The 21,055-nt window shown below is 38.0% G+C and overlaps 1 protein-coding gene across 1 annotated transcript; it reads left to right on the plus strand.

Moving 5' to 3' along the window:
• The first annotated feature begins 246 nt into the window (after positions 1–246).
• phf13 (PHD finger protein 13) lies at positions 247–20,694 on the plus strand. Its single transcript, XM_056468349.1, has 5 exons — positions 247–417; positions 1,146–1,189; positions 4,967–5,068; positions 13,000–13,675; positions 18,460–20,694. Exons 2-5 carry the CDS (start codon positions 1,148–1,150, stop codon positions 18,684–18,686), a joined length of 1,047 nt encoding a protein of 348 aa, XP_056324324.1. The 5' UTR covers positions 247–417; positions 1,146–1,147; the 3' UTR covers positions 18,687–20,694.
• Positions 20,695–21,055: the final 361 nt, after the last annotated feature.

Raw genomic sequence — 21,055 nt, forward strand, 5'->3', positions numbered from 1 at the left:
TTTTTATAAGTCAGCTCAGAAGTGTTATTTAATTTTTGCACTAAGTGCCTATCTTTTACAAACAATAGTAAAACATTGTAGACTTTTCTCACACTAACTATTTAAAAAGAAGATGCCTTTTTATATATAATACATTTACAAGTGTTATTTTTATACAAATAACACATAAATGTATATAAATAGCTAAGTATGTACTACACTTCCAGGCTGTGTGAACGCAAATAGGGACTTTTATTTTGGCAGGTGAGCCGATCCGATCTGTCTATCTGGGTTTCACCATCACATCTTCATCACATTTGGACATATATCATCACTGTTTTCCATCGCTCCTGCCACTGTCATCGCCTGTTTTTCGATCCAGGATAATTATCCATCTCTTTAACGTCGTCTGATCCACTATTTGCGTCTCGGCATCAGGTAAATCTCGACAAAACACCATAAGCACAAACATCAGTCAAAACAATGTTAGCTCGACCGCTAGCCAATTAGCAAGTTCCAGCAGATGAGGAAAAAAAGTGGATCAACTTTTGTTTAAAGACATTACAGTTCGAGCTACTTGATGATTTAGCTGTGTAATCGTGGTTATTGATCGTAATCGATGAGTTACGGATGATGTTGTGTTATTAAGTGTGATAGTTGTTCCCTGTGGTGCTAACGTTAACAGGCTAAGTTATCTGAGACCGAGAACTGCCCATCAAAAAGAGTAAGAAACACAATTTTGTCAGTAAAACGATTCAGATATATAAAATATACATTTAATTTGAGCTAAAATACAGACAACGTTATGTGGTTAAATAATTAAGGAGTCAGATGAGTTATGTGTTTTTGCAGTTTGTTTAGGTGTGGAGAGATACGTGACTGTGTGAATTATATAATCTCATTCCTCCTTTTCTAAAACTCTTTCATTTGACTCACGAAATTATTTTAATAATCGAAATATTTGAATTGTTAATGAATTGCTATGTTATCCTTTAGCACAGATGTAGGTGTAACGTTATAATGTACACCATTCTTCTGAACAGGAAAGTGTAAATCGTAGTTTGTATGCTGTTTTAATAGTATTTTGACTTTATATTTGTCGTGCTGCGAGTTGTATATGGCGTATAATGTGATATGTAAACTAAAACAATGTTTTTACATTATAGAAATGGACGTCGACGGCTCATCGACTTGTCCGTTTGACACGCAGGTGAAGTGATTTTGATTGTATACTTTACCACCTATACTTGATGTGTTACTAATATATATTTGTATATTTTTTGTGCCTTTTCAGTATCTCTGCATTAACATACGTTTTCCTATTCATTCTCCGTGCACGTAGGCTTGCTCAAAATAGGTTTGCCTCGTTTGAAACCGTACGCAACAGTGTGATGATCAGTAACAGCAAAATGTATCTATAAAAAATCCCTACGTTACATTATTTCAGTGCTTTTACTTTTATTACAGTAGTTTGACGTGTTATATTATCAAAAGAACTGAAGGCGTCATTGTTTTTATGCTAATGTTACCTTATTAGCAATGGCTGGCTAACTCAATTCATTAGATATGGTTTAGTTAGATTAAATAAAAGTAGTTCTCACATTTTTTATATGGGGGTTTATTATGTCAACACTATTTCCGATCTCTTTTTGGCTGTTTGTAGTCAGTCGGCAGGCACTGAGTTGGTAAAACTAACGTTAGCTCTTTAGCTTTCTATCACATTCTTAAACGTGTGGTTTTGTCCATATAAACGGCGTTTCGATATAACGAGCGAATATACAAACGTGCATAGTGTCTATTGGAATGATGGCGACGACGAAGCGTTTGGTGTTTCCTCGTAGTTGTCATTATTCCAGCGCAGTTTTATGCCGAATACTTGCACATTTGACAGAGCTAGACGCAAGTCGCTTGACTGCGCATGCGCGCATATTGCTTTACTTCAAGTCCCACCTCTGGATTTATTTTTGCAAAGAAAACAGTTGACAAGTTTGTAGCAGTATTTGTTTACAATACAGAATATGAATTACATTGTGGATGAAAAAAAGTTACAAGAGAGAGAGAGAGAGAGAGAGAGAGAGAGAGAGAGAGAGAGAAAAGAACATGATATAAACTTGACGGTAAGACATTTAAGAATCAATTACAGTACATATTTTAAAGTAATTACAAAATGAAATGGTTCTGTTTGCTTTCTTATTTTTAGATAAGAGAATGAAATTAAATGTAAATAATGAGTAAATTCTTGCAAAAAAAACAGGAAAATATGGTTTGGTATTAGTAAATTTGCATTTGTGGAAATTAAAGCAATAGAGTGGAGGAACCCGGAAGCGAGTTAGCATTTTAGCAGTTCCCTCGTCCCAAAGTCAATGGGTTTTTTCAATGGGATTTCAGTTAAAGCGCCTAAATAAAGTTCTTGGCTAACACAAACTCAAGATACTTCATGATTTATTATATGACATATAACACATCAGTTACATCACACTCTTGATTTTTTAAAAAAAAATCGGTTCTTTAAAAAGATGCTTGCTATCAATTTGCTAAATAGGACTACAGATGGTGTCTGAGACATTATACGTCATCTAGCTGATCTGGTCTGGAACACAGCTCACTTGCGTTGGGCATTTGGATTTGTCTGTTATTTAAGTATTTTTATGAATAGTATTTTATAGTTTGTAGTATTTTTCTAATTGGGAATTCTTATTGCGTGTAGATAATGCCTTCACTTGTAAAGACTGTCGAGACAGATTAAATTGTTGATCCTTTATTTTAATTAAACTATATTATGGTGATACTGCTTATCAGTCAGCTTGTCTCATTCCTGCTCTCAGTAATGCAAACGTGTGATATGTGTAAAAAAAATACATGCATATTAGCTGTCATTTTAACGTGATCAATTGATTTTTTTTGTCTCTCCCAAAGTTCAAAGTTTTTCAGCTGCATTGGTTCAGGATTTTTTTCATTCTCTGAAAATATAGTGGACAAAAGTTCCTGCACAATTAAAACTATAAATAAATAAATACGAAAATGTATATTATATATACAAAAATTCACAAATTCCTGTATACATAAATATATAAATAATTAATAGTGTAGGCTGATAAATAAGTAAATAAATTACAGGAATGTTGGGGAAATAAGTAAAGGCTAATTTGAAAGTTGACCCCCCCCTCCCTTCAAACCTTTATTCATTTTTGAATGTAATCCTGTATTTACTTTACCTCAGCTCAACATGCTGATGAGATGCTGTGTGTCAATCATCAGGAGCCAGTCAAAAAAATCAAATGCAAAATTTTTCTAACGATCTACCAATGATGGCATAAAGACCGCCTTCTGGTGATTAACAGACCTCTCATTAGCATGTTGAGCTAAGGTAAAGTAAATGCGGGATAATGTTCAAAAATGAATAAACAATTGAAAGTTGTTAATTATTTTCTTATTCCCCCAACAATCATGTAATTTATTTAATTATTTATCAGCCCGCACTATTAATTATTCATTTATTCATTTTCTTTTCAACTTAGTCCCTTTATTAATCTGGGGTTGCCAAAGCGGAATGAGCCGCCAACTTATCCTGCAGCTGTTTTACGCAGCGGATGCCCTTACAGCTGCAACCCATAACTGGGAAATATCCATACACACTCACTCACACGCACTACAGTCAATTTTAGCATACCCAATTCACCTATACCACATGTCTTTGGACTGTGGAGAGAAACCAGAGCACCCGGAGGAAACCCACGCAAACACGGGGAGAACATGCAAACTCCACACAGAAATGCCAACTGACACAGCCGAGGCTTAAACCAGCGACACTCTTGTTGTGAGGCGATCATGCTACACACTGTGCCACTGCTTCGCCTCACTAGTAATTAATTCTGTATTTATTTATGCAGGAATTTGTGGATTTTTATATGTATTTATTTATTCATTTGCATATCCATTTATTTATTTATTTGTTTTATTTATCCAGAGATTTATGCATTTGTTTACTCATTTATTTATCTGCATATTTATTTATTGTTTTGCAGGTTTCGTCCTCCATATGAAAAGGGTGTTTGTTAAAGTTTTTTAAGCAATAAACTAACTTAATGTAATTCTAATTACAATTATGTAAATACAATGCTGATTGTGTATGAAAACAATGTTTAAAATGAACTATTTTTTGTAGTTGTAGTTAGCAGTTTTCATTTAAATTTTATTTGTTAATTTGGTCACTAAATAATTGTTTTAGTGCCGTTTGTTGTAATTCTCTGATTTGTGGAGATGACCTGGCACAATAATAGCTAATGTTGTTTATATCCAGGAATTCCATTGTTAAACACGCATATAAAAAAATCTATTAAAATGAAAAGATGAAGCATATACCATCAAATAACAGCCTTGTTACACACAACAGGTCTTTCTTTAAAGCTTAAGCTGGTATTATTAAAATCAGTTATCCTATGGAGGTAATTAATGGGATTTTTACTTGTGTAATCTAGGTGTTGCCTGCTATGTACTTAGACAATTACCAGTAGGCTGTTCTTTGTTGATTCTCCCCTAAACTGTAAACACTGTGACTGTAATGCTTTTGTTTATCACGAATAGCCCAGCATCAGTGACTCAACCAATGGCGTGTGTTTGGGGTGGGACTACCTGTTTGAAAGCAGTCATTAGTGTATTTTTAACCAGTTAGTGATGTTAGTGGGCAGAATTTCAACAAATGTAATCCTGAGTCATCCATTTCACACTTACGCACTAGGTTTAACATGGTGTGGTGTGTGTTTCTTATGCTAGTACAAAGTGCATACATATTTAAAGAGCAAAGGGTTCTTGCATGGGTTTTTATTGGCTGTCCTTTCCCCTAACATTTGCCTTTTCAGTTCGTCACTAATATAATGTTAAATGTAGTGATGATCATTTTAAAAGCTTTAAAGACGGTATTAACCTGAGGGAAAAATCTGGTAAAATGGTTTGTCTAATGTCATTCATGGTGCTGTTTTTATTGCAGGGCTACAGTTCGACATTTAAGCGGAAAAGGACTGTGGAAGATTTCAACAAGTTCTGCACTTTTGTGCTTGCATATGCTGGTTATATTCCATATCCACAGGAGGTGAGTGCTATATTGTCTTAGTGATGGAACTGCAAGGGGATTGTGCTAAAAATGGTACTCACTGTGCTTGTACATTTGATAGAAAGTGCTGTTAGTGTTGCAGGGTGAAGTGGCCCATCTTTCCTCAAGATCGCTCGACAACAATCTGACACATCCGACCTCCTGAGGTTCCTTATCCTTGGCAGTGGTGTTGCACTGGGTGTTTGTGGGAGTTCTGTTTGCTTTCTGTTGGTGGCACACCCCTTTTGAGCTGCTTTGCTGCTGACGCTCTTGTTTGATCCACAGAAATGGTGGTGGCTCTTATGTCACGGCCGCTGAGAGACATCCCCCCCTCCAAAAAAACCTCAGCCCCCCCTACCCAGGGTAAGAGGGCTACTCCAGTCTCCTCCATTGTCATCTCAGACCCTGTGCCATTCTTCACAACAGCAGTGTGTGTGTGCATCTACAAACACTTCGCTTTCAGGTCTTCCCCTTTAATGGATCCTTCAAATGGATGGAGGCTAAATCGAGGAAACTCTGTTGCAGGGAGTTGCATGAGGCTGAAAATAGTTCCAAGTGTTCCAAAACCTAGTGAGCTGCCTTGCTTTTATTGCTGCCTTCTAAAGCCCAATTTAACTTCAGTGTCGAGTGATCATCTTACTCCATGGTGCATCCCCGGCGTTTATACTTCTGCGTTCTGTCTGTGTTGCTCTGCAGTGTCTCTTTCAAAATGGTAGTTTTAATGTTGGGGTTTAATGTTGCATTGTGTTGAGTTTGTTTTTGCTGGTTTTTACACTTAGTTTACGCTGGAAATGTTTGAGGTGTTAAGGCTGAATTATGCCTGATTCACATGGGGCTTCAACGTCAATGCTTGATGGAGGGCGTGTCTGAAGTTGGGGCTGACGCGATCGTCACAGCAGCGTGAGCCAATGAAATTAGTCTGCAATCGGCTTTTGTCTGAGCTGGGGTTAAGGTTGGGTCGATAGACGATGCCATCGTCCATCGCTGATGGTCGATATACATCACGATGCTAAGCTGGCATCGCGATAATCTGCCCAGCCCCCGTCGCAAACCCGCTCGAGAAAAATAGGCCCCATTTACACTTATACGTCTTGGTTTTAAAATGGCATTTTAGAATGAAAACGATCCACATCCACACTAGCGTTTCACCTAGCATTTCTGTAAAGCTTGTCTGAGCTCCAGGCAGTGTTTTGAGCACAAACCCCCAGAGAGCAGTGTTCGTCGGACAGTTTATCAGGGATGTACCACTGGATCGTGTCTCACTATAGTTGTCAAACGTGATATTTATTTAACCTTGTCTCTATCTAACGACTCTTCTGTCTTTTAAATCTAGCAGGGAACGTGTTAAATCTAACAGTACACTGCTTCAATCTTTCGCTTTCACGCTTGTACTTAGTAATTTTAGCGAAAACCTCAGACACTGTTGGTTGGTTCCTGTTAGTTGTGCACCTTCTTTACCAACCAAGTTTGTCGACACCATTATAACAACACCGATCACTCTGCCTATTCATGCCATTCATGAGTCCTGCGGAAAAAGTGATTGACAGGTGGTAATTTGTGTGTAACTTATCTTTATTTATTAATGATTTGCTTATGGGTAACGTTAAAACAAAGACCATGCGGGTCAGGTAGTTGAAACTGTCGGGTACAAATAATTAATTAGCTATAAATTAATTTGTTATTCATAATTAATTCACAGCCGCCTATGCTGACGATGCCATCGTCCATTGCCATGTTTCACAATAGACATTGTATGATGCCAAATTGGTCGACATCGCCCAACCCCGGCTGGGATATTTGCATAAAGCGATTTGATTGGCTGACGCCTACATTGGTGCTTGAAAAGTTAAGAAATTCCCAACTTCTATAGCGAGCAACGCCGCTGAAGCGGCACCGACGGATCCACAATTCAGTTCGGCAATGCTTGACATCACCTATTCAAAATCAATGGGAAGCGTTGACGCTGATGCCCCGTGTGAATGGAGTGACATACTTCTGCCTCGAGTGATCGCCGTTACCCATGGCGCATGCCTTGCATGTAGCCGTTTTTACTTCATTTATACTTCTGCGTTCTGTTTGTGTTGCTCTGCAATAACACTTCCAAAATGCTAGCTGGCAGTAGGCTGTAGTTTTTATGTTGTTCTGTGTCGAGTTTCTTCGCGGGTGTTTATTAATCTCTGAACTGGTGGACAGGCAACAACTTTAATCATAAGGTAAACACAAAACAAAAGTATTCATATGGAGCTCCTTCATGGGTCTTGATGCTTGTAAACACTCGCTCCTCTCCCACGGCTCTTAGCTGCACCCACGCTTGTCAATGTTACTAAGGCCCAATCCCAATTCTACCCCTTAGCCCTTACCCCTACCCCTTGTTTTGCGCGTTCACGTAAAGGGGTTGGGGTGTCCCAATTCTCTTTAGCTTGAAGAAGTAGGGCGAAGGGGAAGGGGTAGCTAGCCCTTTGAACAGAGATTTTTCAGGACCACACTCGAAACCAAGGGGTATGAAAATTTCCCAGAATACACCAGCCACAATGGCAGGATAGTTACACCTGGAAGTAAGGAGTTCCACAAATTAGTATATATTTTTTTTGTCATTATTATGAATTTTTACAACATATGATGACGTGTGCAGGTGCTGTAGTGCTGTCCCATTTCTTAGGGGTAAATTTTGAAGCCCTTCCCTTTAACCCTCGGTTTTAAGGGGGAAGGGATTGGGGTACAAATATAGAATTGGGGTTGGGCCTAAGCCAACCAATCACAGAGCTGTAAGCATGTTGCGTCATGACGTGTAGTTACATTTTTTTTAAAGAGGTGCGCATCAGCCACGGCGAAGGGCATGCGACCACTTGAAAGCTGCACTGGACCATATGTGTGCTCTCGACGCAGAAGTATAAATCAGCTTTTACTGTAATGCTGGGTTCACACCAAATGTGAAGCAAACATCACACCACTTAAGTCACTCTAAATGACTCCCTTGATGTTCTTCATTCATTCTCATGAATGTTGTTATCCTTACGAGTAATGCAAAGAACATGCCATGGGTCTAGACATGAATGTAACCATTGCTGCTTTGTGGCTATTGTTGAAATCCCCAAAACGTTGAAAAGCCAAATATGGACGTGTTTGTGTTTATGGTACGATTCTGTGGCGCACAAAACTCTGTGAATTTCACCACCGCCTTTATGAACTGTGTCTGGATGATGACTTCCAGCACTACTTGAGGGTGACTGTTGTCCAGTTTGATGACCTGGGTTTTTTGGATGTAAACTAACCACTGATGATCCATCTCAGTTGCAGAGCATTGGGCCTCAAGTGAGGGCCAGTTTCATATTTACATACAGGTCCAAATACAGAAACGATGATGAGGTAAATCAGTCGAATTTTCCTCTCAATTTGAATTTTTAAATTGTTAAAAAATATGTAGTCATTTGCATCTCCAACAGAAGTTTGCCTCTATTCACATGCTTGCATTGACTTTATATGTAACGAAGTCGAGCAAATACTTCTGCATTTGGCGTGAAACCAACATAACAGCAGTTCAAACTCACTCTCATTTTGGGAAGAAAGAGGCGGTTATATCAACAAATTTAAAAACAAAATAAACACAAAACAAAAGTTTCTGGAGCTCCTTCATAGAACTTGAGACTTATTAAACACTTAGTGCCAGCTAGGCATGGAACGATAACCATGTTTAAGGGACACCGCGGTTTAGAAAAGTCAAGGTTTTAAAATCGTTAAAATTTTATGCTATACCGTTCCGAAGGTATGAGTAAGATTTTTTTAATTTACTTTATTTTTTGTTTTGTTTTTTAGGACCGCAGTATCTCCAGCAGAAAATAAATTAGTTTGAACTATTTAGCCTGACCGCTCCAAAATAATTTAAATGTTTCCCAAATTAAAATATATTGTGTACAAAGGGGAAAACTGTTTAGTTTTTTATCCAGACATTTAAAAATAATATATTTTAGAGCAGTAATCTCAATACCGTGATACTGTGAAACCGTGATATTTATATCCAAGGATATCATACCATCAGAATCTTATACCAGCCCATGCTTAGTCCCTGCCCTCGCTATGCTCCCATGGCTCTTGGGCCCCAACATCACTTGTCACAGCTATGCCAAGCCAGTCAATCACAGATCTTGCTCCTTATTATCGCAACCTGTTGTTACATTTTTTTTCTGAGAGGTTCATGTCAGGGTATGGCATAGGGCAAAGCAGGGCAAAGCACTCAATGCAGAAATATAATTGGCCTTTTCTTGTTAGCATTCTATATGTTAACATAAAGTGCATGGCCAGACTCTTAGTTGATGCTGGCATGTTGTTCAAAATGACACATAATTGGTGAATTTCAGTTTTGGGCGCCAGATAATCTGTATGGATGAATGTTGTCACACTAACATGGTGGAACTCGGGAAGATGTAAGCAAATATAAAGCATTGGAACGTCAAACATTTATTGGGATAAGCATGTTATACGTTTTATTTTTTGTAAGTCAAACACTATCAAACAGGTATAGTCCAGGTTTTTTTCCAAGTTCATATTATGAGCATTGGACTTCTAAAAACACGAGGTTTAGTACAAATGTCCCACTGTTTCTCTTCTTGATTGAATTTTCATTGAACATCAAGCTCAAGCAGTTCATTCTGTGCGTATTTTCTTTGTGAGGATATTTTAAAGGCCAGCACCTTTCGGACCAGCTTTCACATCAACAGATACCAGTCTAAAATGATGTCTTGGCAGGTCACTATGTTTTGGAACAGCTACCGCATATCTTCACTGCCTTACAGCTTATAGATGGAGTGTATTCAGAAAGATTATTTGATGATCTAGTTCCTCTAATTCGAAGTCTTACATTTTATATTCTTTTTATTTTAATTGCTTACTCCTTGCTTTGCTTTTGCAGGCTGCTCAGCACAAAGGAAACATAGCCCTTCATAGCGCGCAAATAATGATGGCTTTAATAACAAAGGAACAAGCAGTAAATGAGGATATAAAGAAAAGGGTAGACAGAGACGGACCCGTGAGAAATGATCCAAAATAATCCACCATTGATGTGGGATCCATGTGTTTCTGAGCTCATTAGTCGTGACCGAGAAAGCTGATTATGTTTTGACATCAAAATGAGGGGGAGGTTTTACAACAGAAGTTCATAAACCTGCCATTTGTGTGCCTTATTTATTTTTTTTACAGCAAGCAGTCACTTTTGAGTTGAGTTTGATTGTGCAGGCACTCGCAGTTCTGATGACCTGAAATTAATGTTTCTCTTAGGTGGTACTGTAGCTCTTAACTTTAGGACTGACTTTGCAAGAGCTTCTGTTTCTCTGATCTGTGAAAGTTTTTGTTTACTTTTAGTCAGTGTCTTGTGTATATTCTATTAGTATTGCTAATAATGTTCTTCACTTTGCTCTAGGGTTGTCATGATACTTGAATTCAGTACCGATCGATAATTTGCCATTGTGTTCACATGCTCAACAGAAATGACTGTGATTGGCCGTGAAGGTCATCAGTTGACTAAAATCACTGATGTTTACTGAGTGTAACCACAGATACAGGGTCACTGGGTTGTTTCAAAGTCACGTCAATCAGCTGGTTTGTTTTTAAGCTGACATACGAGCAATCCGCTGATCATGGTTTTAAAGGGCCATGACCCCCCCCCCCCCCCCCCCCCCCCCCATCTCTCTTAGCAGGGTATTCTAGTTTTTAGTTTGGGGTTTTCTTGACTTTAGTTTGAAAAAAGTCAAGAAAGTGGGTGAGTCCAGATTCGCTTAGGTGGGAGTGACGAAAGGGGGAAGGGTTTGCATGAAAAGGGGAGTTTCAGTACTTGCACTACAGGTGAATTTTACACCGGCAACACAAACACAGATGCAAGAGAGATGGACAGTGATTCGGAGAGCAGCATTTACAGCAGATCTGAGAGCTGTTTGGAAGTTGAGGATTTTCAGTCCATAATATTGTAGTGATATTACTCTAAACTTAGTAACTGAATCATTTTGACTGAGGTATGTCTGTAATGGTTGTGCCCAACTGAGCCTGGTTTCTCTCAAGATTTTTTTCTTCACTACTGCCATTTTAGTGAAGTTTTTTTTTTTTCCCTCTCCGCTGTCGCCACTGGCTTGCATGGTTTAGGATCTGTAGAGCTGCGCATCGTTGGATTTGCTCTTCAGTGTTTGGACTCTCAGTAGTGATTATTAAACCACACTGAACTGAGCTAAACTGAACTGAACTTAAACTCTACAAACTGAACTACACTGTTCCAATTTACTGTGACCTTTTATGTGAAGCTGCTTTGACACAATCTACATTGTATAAGCGCTATACAAATAAAGGTGAATTGAATATGTCTTTAAAAACTGAAAAAGTACTGCTGATGATACGAACTAACTTTGCCATATGAATAAACATAAACAACGAACATTGATCACACACTTACCAAATCCGTAGAGACAGGACAATCAACACCAGCTGGAACCGCATCTTGACTAGCAAATTTGGATTTCACCATTTCCAGATTCGATCAGCTCTCGGGTAAAAAATGTTCCTTACTAACATATTTTTTGTTGCATGATAGCAGACCACTGTAATCCACACATGTGGGTTCACATGCAAGCTGTGCTCTCATCGTGGGGAAATGTAAACGAAACCTTCATTGCGGCACATTTATAAACGTAACACTTGGGACCCGTGTCTCTGAACAATTCTTCTTTTTCCGCTTGTTTGAATTACAGTTAGCAACACAACGTGGCGTCTCTCTGAACTCTGTAACAGGTACAAAGAGTCTTCGAAGCTATATCATGTATATTAATGAATTTGCATCTCGTTCACAATAGAGCGCGCTGATTGGTTCAAACCAAGTCTTTCTCATGAATTATTGAACAGATGTGCTGAAAACTCAATGATGTCACTTTGTACCGGCCGGTACAGAGAGCTAATCTTCATGCTGGAATTTACACAATGATCTCATCGCTATGATGTTATTGAAGAACGAATTTGCTCTAAACAACGCAAAAACAACCAATTTTCACTTATTAGCTAAATATGTGTCCTAATAATGTTTTAGCAACATGGGACATATATGTGACTGTCAACATCTCAACAAATGTGTTTTGGTGTTTCGTGACCCTTTAAAACGCTCAAGTGTCCCTATTTCTGTGTTTACACTCAATAAACAGCAGTGAGTTCAGTGAACTGACAACCTTCACGGCCAATCACAGTCATTTCTGTTGAGCATGTGAACACAATGGCAAATCACCACTGTTTTAGAACGCGCTCAACAACGCTTAAATGTTAGCGGGAAATTAACATTTTTAAAATAACAGTATCTATTGATACCGAATTTCAGTATCGTGACAACCCTACTTCACACTGATTCTGCAGTTAATTGTTAGGCTTTTCTAGTTATCTTTTCCCCCATTAAATGTACTTGTGATTGCTTTAATAAAGATATGTTGGGATTTTCACTTTAACATTTTCATTATATCACTCCAAACAATCCTGCACACTCCTCAAGCTTGCATAATCATGATTTATTTATTTAATATTTTTTTGCTTTTGGGCAATCAACCTACCTTAGGCTTGAGCAGGTTTGAGTAGTATGTATAAGTTTGTGTTTGACTTTTATCTGACCCAGCTAAAGGCATTTATTTTTGGTTGGTCAGACTGTAAAATAGAAAGTTAACACTTTAGAGATCTTAATTGGATGTACGTAGGCATTATCATCTTGCACCAATGTGTTCTTGTCATTACAAATATTGCTCCATAGCCAAAAGGATTCATGGGTGTGGATGATTTTATGTTAATTAATTTCACCTTAAGTTTTACTGAAACATGCTGTGAAGTTATTTCGCTCATTCAGACGTCAAACTGATGCCTCTTTTTAAGAATACTATGTAATCTTGGGTAAAATCATGTTTTTTCATTACTTTCCACAGGAGGCACACTTGAGGAACAGCTCTAGTCCTCCTAACAGCACCGGCAGCACTGCAGACAGCGACGGATGGGACAACCAGCAGCTGGGCTGCAGTCTCTCCTCTCCGGACGAGCCCCCACCCAAAAACCACAAGAGCTTTGCTGGATTCAAGAGACCCACGAGCGAGGATTCAGAGCCTCAAAAGCGTCCCAAGTCAGCAGGTCTTCTTCTTGAGGGTCGAACGAAGGCTGACAAGGTAAAGAAGAAGAAGAAGAAGCTAAGGAAGTGTAAGGATGAGGATTTTAAAAATTTTGCCCCATTTACTCCTAAAGTTGAAGGGCAGATCTCCAATCTTGGATGTTCCATCAAAGAAGAACCAGAAGATTACGTTAGCATCCCTGTACCCAGCACTGGCTCTGACCATGCTCCACACACATGTTCAAAACCTGACTTGAGTTCACAGGGATCTGCAATGTGTAAAGAGGAGCCTGACGTTGACCATTCATGCTGGGATGGCTCTAAAAGTTCAGATCAAGAATTTGAGGATGTCGAGAAACCCTCAAAACTTGAGCGAGAAGCCATGGTGTTCAAGGAAGAAAGGTTTTCTGCTAAAAGAACTGTGGTCCGTCAGGGAAAACAGGTGGTGTTTAGAGATGAGGACGGGTCGGCGGATGATGAGGACATCATGGTTGATTCAGGTAGGCTTTTTTTTTTTTTTTTTGTAGAAAATAGACTGCTGTCATCTTCTCTTGGGATTTTAGCTGAAAGTAGATTGCAATAGTATTATGATGTAGGGCAGCATGATATTGGAAAAATCTTACATTGCGATATTTAGTTTTACCGCAATATTTATTGCGATATGAATAAAATTTCAGATGATTTGAATAACTCTATTTGGAAAGATTTCATTAATTTAGATTGACTGGGATGATCAAGTATTTTTTTCATGCAGTGTATTTGCATAAATTATAATAAATTACAAGCAAAAATAACAAACGAACAGTGCTTTATGGTTTTCAGGGCAGTCTAACAGTAACTGTAACAGCAAGTACAGAAATTGAACAATCACATGTAAATAACATGGTCATCATTTGAAAAATATTTCAAACTAATTTATTAAACATAAAATTTATCTTTTAATCATTAATAATTAATAATAAACTGCAATGTGACTATTGCAGATAGACTGGGCTATCGATGCTCAAATGATATATTGCTCAGCCCTATTATGTATACAGTAGGGCTGCTCGATCATGGGAAAAATCATAATCAGGATTATTTTAGTCACAACTGTAATCACGATTATTCAAAATGATTGCAGTTAAAATCAAAATGATTAGCCCTCCTGTGAAAAATTATTATTATTTTTTTAATATTTCCCATATGATGTTTAACAGAGCAAGGAATTTTCAAAGTATTTCTTATAATATTTTTTCTTCTTATTTTGTTTTATTTTGGCTAGGATAAAAGCAGGTTTAAATATTTTGAAACTCATTTTAAGGTCAACATTATTTGCCCCCTTAAGCTATATATTTTTTGATTGTCTGCAGAAGAAACTACTGTTATACAATGACTTGCCTAGTTACCCTAGTTAAGCCATTGATTCATGCGAAAGTTACATTACAGTACATGCTTTTAGTAATGTTTATGTGAAACTGAGCTTTGCAGAGCAACAAATGTGTACAACTGGAAAGGGAGCGGTATATGATGCAATAATCGTTTATCTCCATTAATGTTTTTTTCATAATCGATAGAAGTCGAAAAAGAAAACAAATTTTCGATTAATTGCACAGCCCTAGTATACAGTAACCATTGCCTTCTCTTAAAGTCTTACATCAAATGCAATTGAATGGAACTGTATATATTTGGGATGCACCAAAAATTATTGGCCTAAAATGGCATTCATGTTTTTGGGGCCAGAGAGAAAAACAGCCGAACATATGAACCAAAAAATTAATACGCTTTATCACCCTGCCGAGCAGTGTTCAGTGCGCTAGTTTCACTTCCTTTCAAGCCTTAGTCACTGTGCTGTGTGTAGCAGCTTTTACACCGGATGCATAAAGCGATGTGCTTATTTTTTCCATGCATTATTGCTGTACCAACTAGCACAACTAGTGGAGTACAATGTCAACTAGCTTGCACATGGCAATGCTGGTACTATGACACTCGCTTAGAGCTTAGATCGGGCCCAAAAAATTAAACCCAAGCCTGTGTACCTTGTGTTTGAGCCTGACCCAGAAGGAGCTCTACAAACTTTTGTTTTGTTTATTTTATGGTTAAATTTGGTTGATTTCACACTAAACGTTGGATTAAAGTATTCGCGTGACTAAGATACACACAAAGTCAATGCAAATGTGTGAATAGAGGCTAATTTCCACCCGAAACCTGACTATTTATTTAATACGTGGGCCATTGTAATAGACGTTCTCAACAACAATTCTGAGTTGTTTAAACAACATAAATTATGCTGTTGCAGGAGCTAGATCATTGCTGCACATGAATTGCGAATTGTGCAACTTTCAGGGTTCATAGCGCATGCCCTTCCAGCCGCAACCCATCACCGGAAAACCCACACACACTCGTTCGCGTACACACACATACATTATGGACAACTTAGCCTACCCAATTCACCCGTACCACATGTCTTTGGACTGTGGGGGAAACCTGAGCAACTGGAGGAAACCCACGCAAACACAGGGACCCAGCTGAGGCTCGAACCAGCGACCTTCTTGCTGTGAGGCAACAGCACTACCTACTGCGCCACTGTGTTGCCATTTACGTTTCAAAACGACCCAAATTTTGTCAATGGCATTTTGTTACCCGAAAAATCTAATTCAAACCGCCCAATTGGGTGGAAAACCAGCCAAGCTGACAGCACTGTTTGTAATAATTATTTATAATTTTATCAAATAAAATAAAGCTTTTTCGGTTTCAGTTTTGGTGTGACCAAAATTAATTATTTAGATTTTTGGTTTCAGTGCATTTATAGTGTATATTGTAATGTATAAATTTGCTTTCTTAAGGGGACATATTATGCCAAACTCACTTTTACAAGGGGTTTAAACACAGTTGTGCGGCTATGGTCTTTGAAAATGACCAGCTTATAATGGTAAAGGGCAAAGCTCCGCTCATTAGTGACCATCTCTCCCTCATTAGCATAGGACGTTAGTCTTCTTTTTGATTCTGCCACTATGCTGGCACATAGGTGTTTGTAGCCCTGCCCCCTTTTGAAATAAGCACAATCTCATTTGAATTTAAAGCAACAGTCATCGAAATGGCACAATTTGGATAATAGCCTAAAAGGGGCAGCTTCAAAGATTTATAAAACATTATTTGTCGTATATTTGGGGCTGAACCTTCACATACACACTCTAGAGACATCAGAGACTTATTTTACATCTTTAAAAAGGGGCATAATAGGTCGCCTTAAAAGACTGGCACTGTGAAAGGCAGATTGCAGTGGTATGTTTTCTAAAGCAATTGTTTCCCTATTAGGGTTGTCATGATACTGGAATTCGATATAAATCGGTACTGAAATTTTAAAAACGTCCATTTCCTATGAACATTTAAGTTGAACATTTAAGTTTAAATGACTGTGATTGGCCGGGAAGGTCATCAGTTCACTGAACTCACCGCTGTTTGCTGAGTGTGACCACAGATACAGGGACGCTGGAGCGTTTTAAAGCTGCGATTCATCAGCAGATCGCTCATATGTTAGCGTATAGACAAACCAAATGATCGACGTGACTAGGGCTGCACGATTAATCAAAAAAAGATCACGATCTCGATTTGACCCTACACACGATCTTAATTCAGCTTTTCTACGATTCAGCCAATTATATTTTCAAGGTCAGGAGAGAAGAAAAGGCGAGTCTTTACAGCAACATTGACACCTTCAAATGGCGTTAAAAGTGTCACGTACTGTATTTACAAGGTATAATTCACCCAAAATGTCATTTCTGTCTTCATGTAATGATGTATTCACGGTCGTGAAATCGCACTTGAGCTGACGCACCGTTTGTTTACTGCCGAGAACGCGCGCGTGCACGCAAATGACGCCTACTTTAGTGAACACAACCTGCATATGTTGTGAATAACACGTAATGAAGCTGTAAATGACGTTTAGTTTGTTGCACAGAGCGATCGTTTGAGGGCTGTGCGGGAGGTTTGATTTGCATGTGTGTGTGTTTTTTTTTTTTCTCACGCTGACAGCAGCCATGATCCGCACTCGGAAGTGAAAGTGAAACCTGTGCGCACATCATTTAAATGATCATATATCGCATTGAGTTATGATTATGACAAGCATTTGATATGTTTTTTCTTTCATAGCGAACACAAAGTGTTGCGCATGAAAATAATGTTTACTGTGTCAGTATAACAACCCTAGCCTCTATATATAACGTAAATATACTGGTCTAATAATGTTGTTAATGACAGATGACAAGCACATGTCTTAAACATAATAAATCAAGTTCAGAATTATGAATAGTTATATTCTCATCATTTTACTGTGAATTAACAAACAGGACATATTGAAAGTCTGTTCAAGTCCACCATGATACAAACTTTAGCATTTTAAGCAACAGTAGACTTACACATAGCCCTAATATTATTGTTGTTTTACCATATGTTTGAGAATTAACAATGATAATAGGCTACTCATATTAACCTTTATTTTACATTTAGAGAATCGAGAGAAATAATCGTGATCTTGATTTTAAGCAATGTTACAACCTCCTGGCTCAAGGAAGTAGCAACAAAACCAAATAAATATCCAAACCAGAAATTCAAATCAACTTAATTATATTTAATCAAAAATTAAGTGAAATGATACATAAATATAAAGAAAAGAACACAAACAAACTCCAAAGGCTGAAGAGGGAAGGATAAACACCCGCAGTCCTGTTCTCTTGGTCTTTATCCAAACGTACATCAGAGGTAACACTCCGCACCTGGTCCAAACGTAATCATGGCAAAACACCGCACCTGTTCGCCACTCCAGAAGAATACCAGATCATGGAACACCTCCATCTAGTGGACACTAGTTAACAGAACCTTACGACCGTCACAGCAAAAAAAACAAAAAAAAAACGTGATTCACATTTTTGCCAAAATCGTGCATCCCTAAACGTGACTAAAATGCTCCAGTGTCCCAGTATCTGGTGTTACGCTCAGTAAACAGGGTTGAGTTCGGTGAATTGATGACCTTCACGGCCAATCACAGTCATTTCTGTTGAGCATGTGAACAAAGCAAACCACCAGAGTTTAAGAACGTTAAAAAATGCACAAATATTTGTGGGAAATGGACGCTTTTAAAATTTCAGTACCAATTGGTATCGAATTCCAGTATCGTGACAACCCTATTCCCTATAGAGGTTGGCATTGTTAAATATAGATGGCTCTTGGAGTTTTAAATTGTAAACCTTCCGAACAGTACATTATAATCCGTATTTATTAGTATTTTCTGTCTTTCTCTTTACAGATGATGACTCCTGGGACCTAGTGACATGTTTCTGCATGAAGCCATTTGCCGGCCGGGCGATGATCGAATGCAACCAGTGCAATACCTGGATCCACCTTTCATGTGCCAAAATCCGCAAATCCAACGTTCCCGAGACGTACATCTGCCAGAGGTGCAAAGACTCCAAGTTTGACATTCGCCGCTCCAACCGCTCACGAGTGGGCTCTCGAAAACACCTTCTCGACTGATGCCCCTCCTCTTCCTCTGCCCATCCAATATGTACAGAAACTCCTAAAATGTCTCCCTAAATTTGAGACTTGACGAAAACGAAAGAGGAAGGGCTCGGTCACGTTCTTTCTGTTAGTCTTTTTAATACTTCCCAATCTTCCTATATGTTTGCGTCAGGCAATCAATACTCGGATGATGCATTAAAAGAGAGCCGATATCTGCAGTATGGACGGCTGGAGATGGTACATGCCATACAAGGTATTATTGAGTGGTGCTGGATGAGAGGAACTGGGTTCGGATTGCACTTTTTTTAAGGAACAAAGGGGTAGCTAGTTATTCCTCTTTGTGCCTATACCTTTCAAAAGTATGTCTATTTGTCGAAGTATGTATATTATATGAAATAACCGTAAGATATTCGTGTTCAAGATGTTTAGGTGCATTATTTTGGTCGTGGGAACCCCCCCCCCCCTTTGGGTATAAGGCAAAGGGGTTTTGTTCGTTGGATAATGTTGGATAATCAGCAGTCACTGATGCTTTAGAGAGAAACGGTTCTTGCTACGTTGTGGTATTTCGTTTTTTACATTTAATTTTCTTTTTAAAGAACATGTCAACACATTGGTGATGAGACTGTATGTGTTATTTGATTTATAAAGCCTTCTTTCTGCATTTCCAGGCCTGAATTGAACAAACCTTTTTGTTTGCATGTTGCAGGCTGATTTTTCTGTTTTGGTCCCATTTAGCTATCATTTTAATGTTAAGTATGTGAATTATGTAACGGTTACAGGTTAGGGAAAGGACGGAAAAGTCCTTATTGGTTGAATCTCACAATCTAGTAGCACATCCATGTGACATTTCATCCAGTTATTTGTAAATATTTGCTTTTATTCTCAGATTTGATCAATATTTAGCTTTTTGAATTGATTTTTGTTGTTAAAAAAACGCCATAATGCGATTATTAGCTTGGGATGCTCTTGTCAGGTCTTGAGAGATTCACTTTACTGCCAAAGGGAAGAACATTTTCTATTTTTAATAATAATAATCCCATAGTTTATATGGCTGTAGTCATATTTTCATTCAAAACGCTATTCGTGAATTTAAGAGGGGTTCATTTTCTGCTGGATTTGGCGTGAGATGGAATCATTCATAAGGGTGTAATTCTTGCTAACCACTGTGTCCAGTCTAACCTGGTGAATAATCGATGATTCACTTTGTTTTTCATGTTCATAGGCATGCTCAGATTATAAAAATGTGTGATTTTTGTCTTGTAAGCTGGTCGACACCCATCAAAAATTCCTGAGTATGTTATGTGCATCTCATTCTTTAATCTTGTGTGTGTGTGTGTGTGTGTGTGTGTAGGATGTCGTCTTCAGAATGTGCTGATTGATGAGATAAAACTGCAGAGAAGATGAATTATTTGGCAACCTCCAGTGTGGATATTTGGAAAACCCTTTGGTATGTTAACTAGTCTGCACGCTTGACTATAAAACCCCCTTAAGCCATAGAAATCTGGTTCAAATACTCATTGGAGTATCTCTATGATGTGTTTTCTGTTACTATTATGTAAAATTAAGACATACAATGCTGATTGTTCATGAAAATATCAGCATTTGTGAAACTGTTGGTGGACATTGATATAATTTGGATGTTTCAAACTGGATATCTTTCAGACGTTTTATTTCAGTCTTCCCCTCTAAGGACATTTTTGGGAAGTTGAACTTAAACATGCTAGTTTCTCATTGTTTTTGTGGGGAAAAAGTGTAAATGTATTTGCTTATGTCGCTTTTTTTTGATGAATGGATGGATGATGGTTCAGTACATTTTGTTTTGTACAATCATAACGTGTCTGTAGTATGACATTGATATTTCAGGGCTGTTTGTGTGCAAGAGAAGAACTGTTGAAGAAGTCTGAGCTCGCACGATTACGATGAGGGATAAAAGACTGTGTCCAATGGAAAGAAAGAGAGATGTTTCTGTGAAACTTCATGTAAACCATTGTAAATAAATAAAGAGATGATGATTTTAAAATGATCATGACGTTTAAACGAATGGTTTTCTTATCTTAATGGGATAGTTCATCCAAAAATAGAAGTTTAATCACCATTTATTCCGTTGTTGCTAGATCAGATACAATTGCGGTCGGAAGTTAATGAAAATTATTTCTATTATTTATTACATTTCCCATTAATTGTATTTAATGAACGTCTATTTGTTAAATTAAATTACACAATAAATTGTATTTTATTAACGCCTAGCCCTACTCCAACCCTCACAGCACTGTCAAAATAATAATTATTGTTATACAGTGTTACAAAAATGATGCTATAATCAGTGTGGTAGGTTACTTTGGAAATGTAATAGATCACAGATTACAAATGACCCTATTTAAAAT

This window comes from Danio aesculapii, chromosome 11 (genome assembly GCF_903798145.1).
Source record: "Danio aesculapii chromosome 11, fDanAes4.1, whole genome shotgun sequence".
Lineage (NCBI taxonomy): Eukaryota > Metazoa > Chordata > Actinopteri > Cypriniformes > Danionidae > Danio > Danio aesculapii.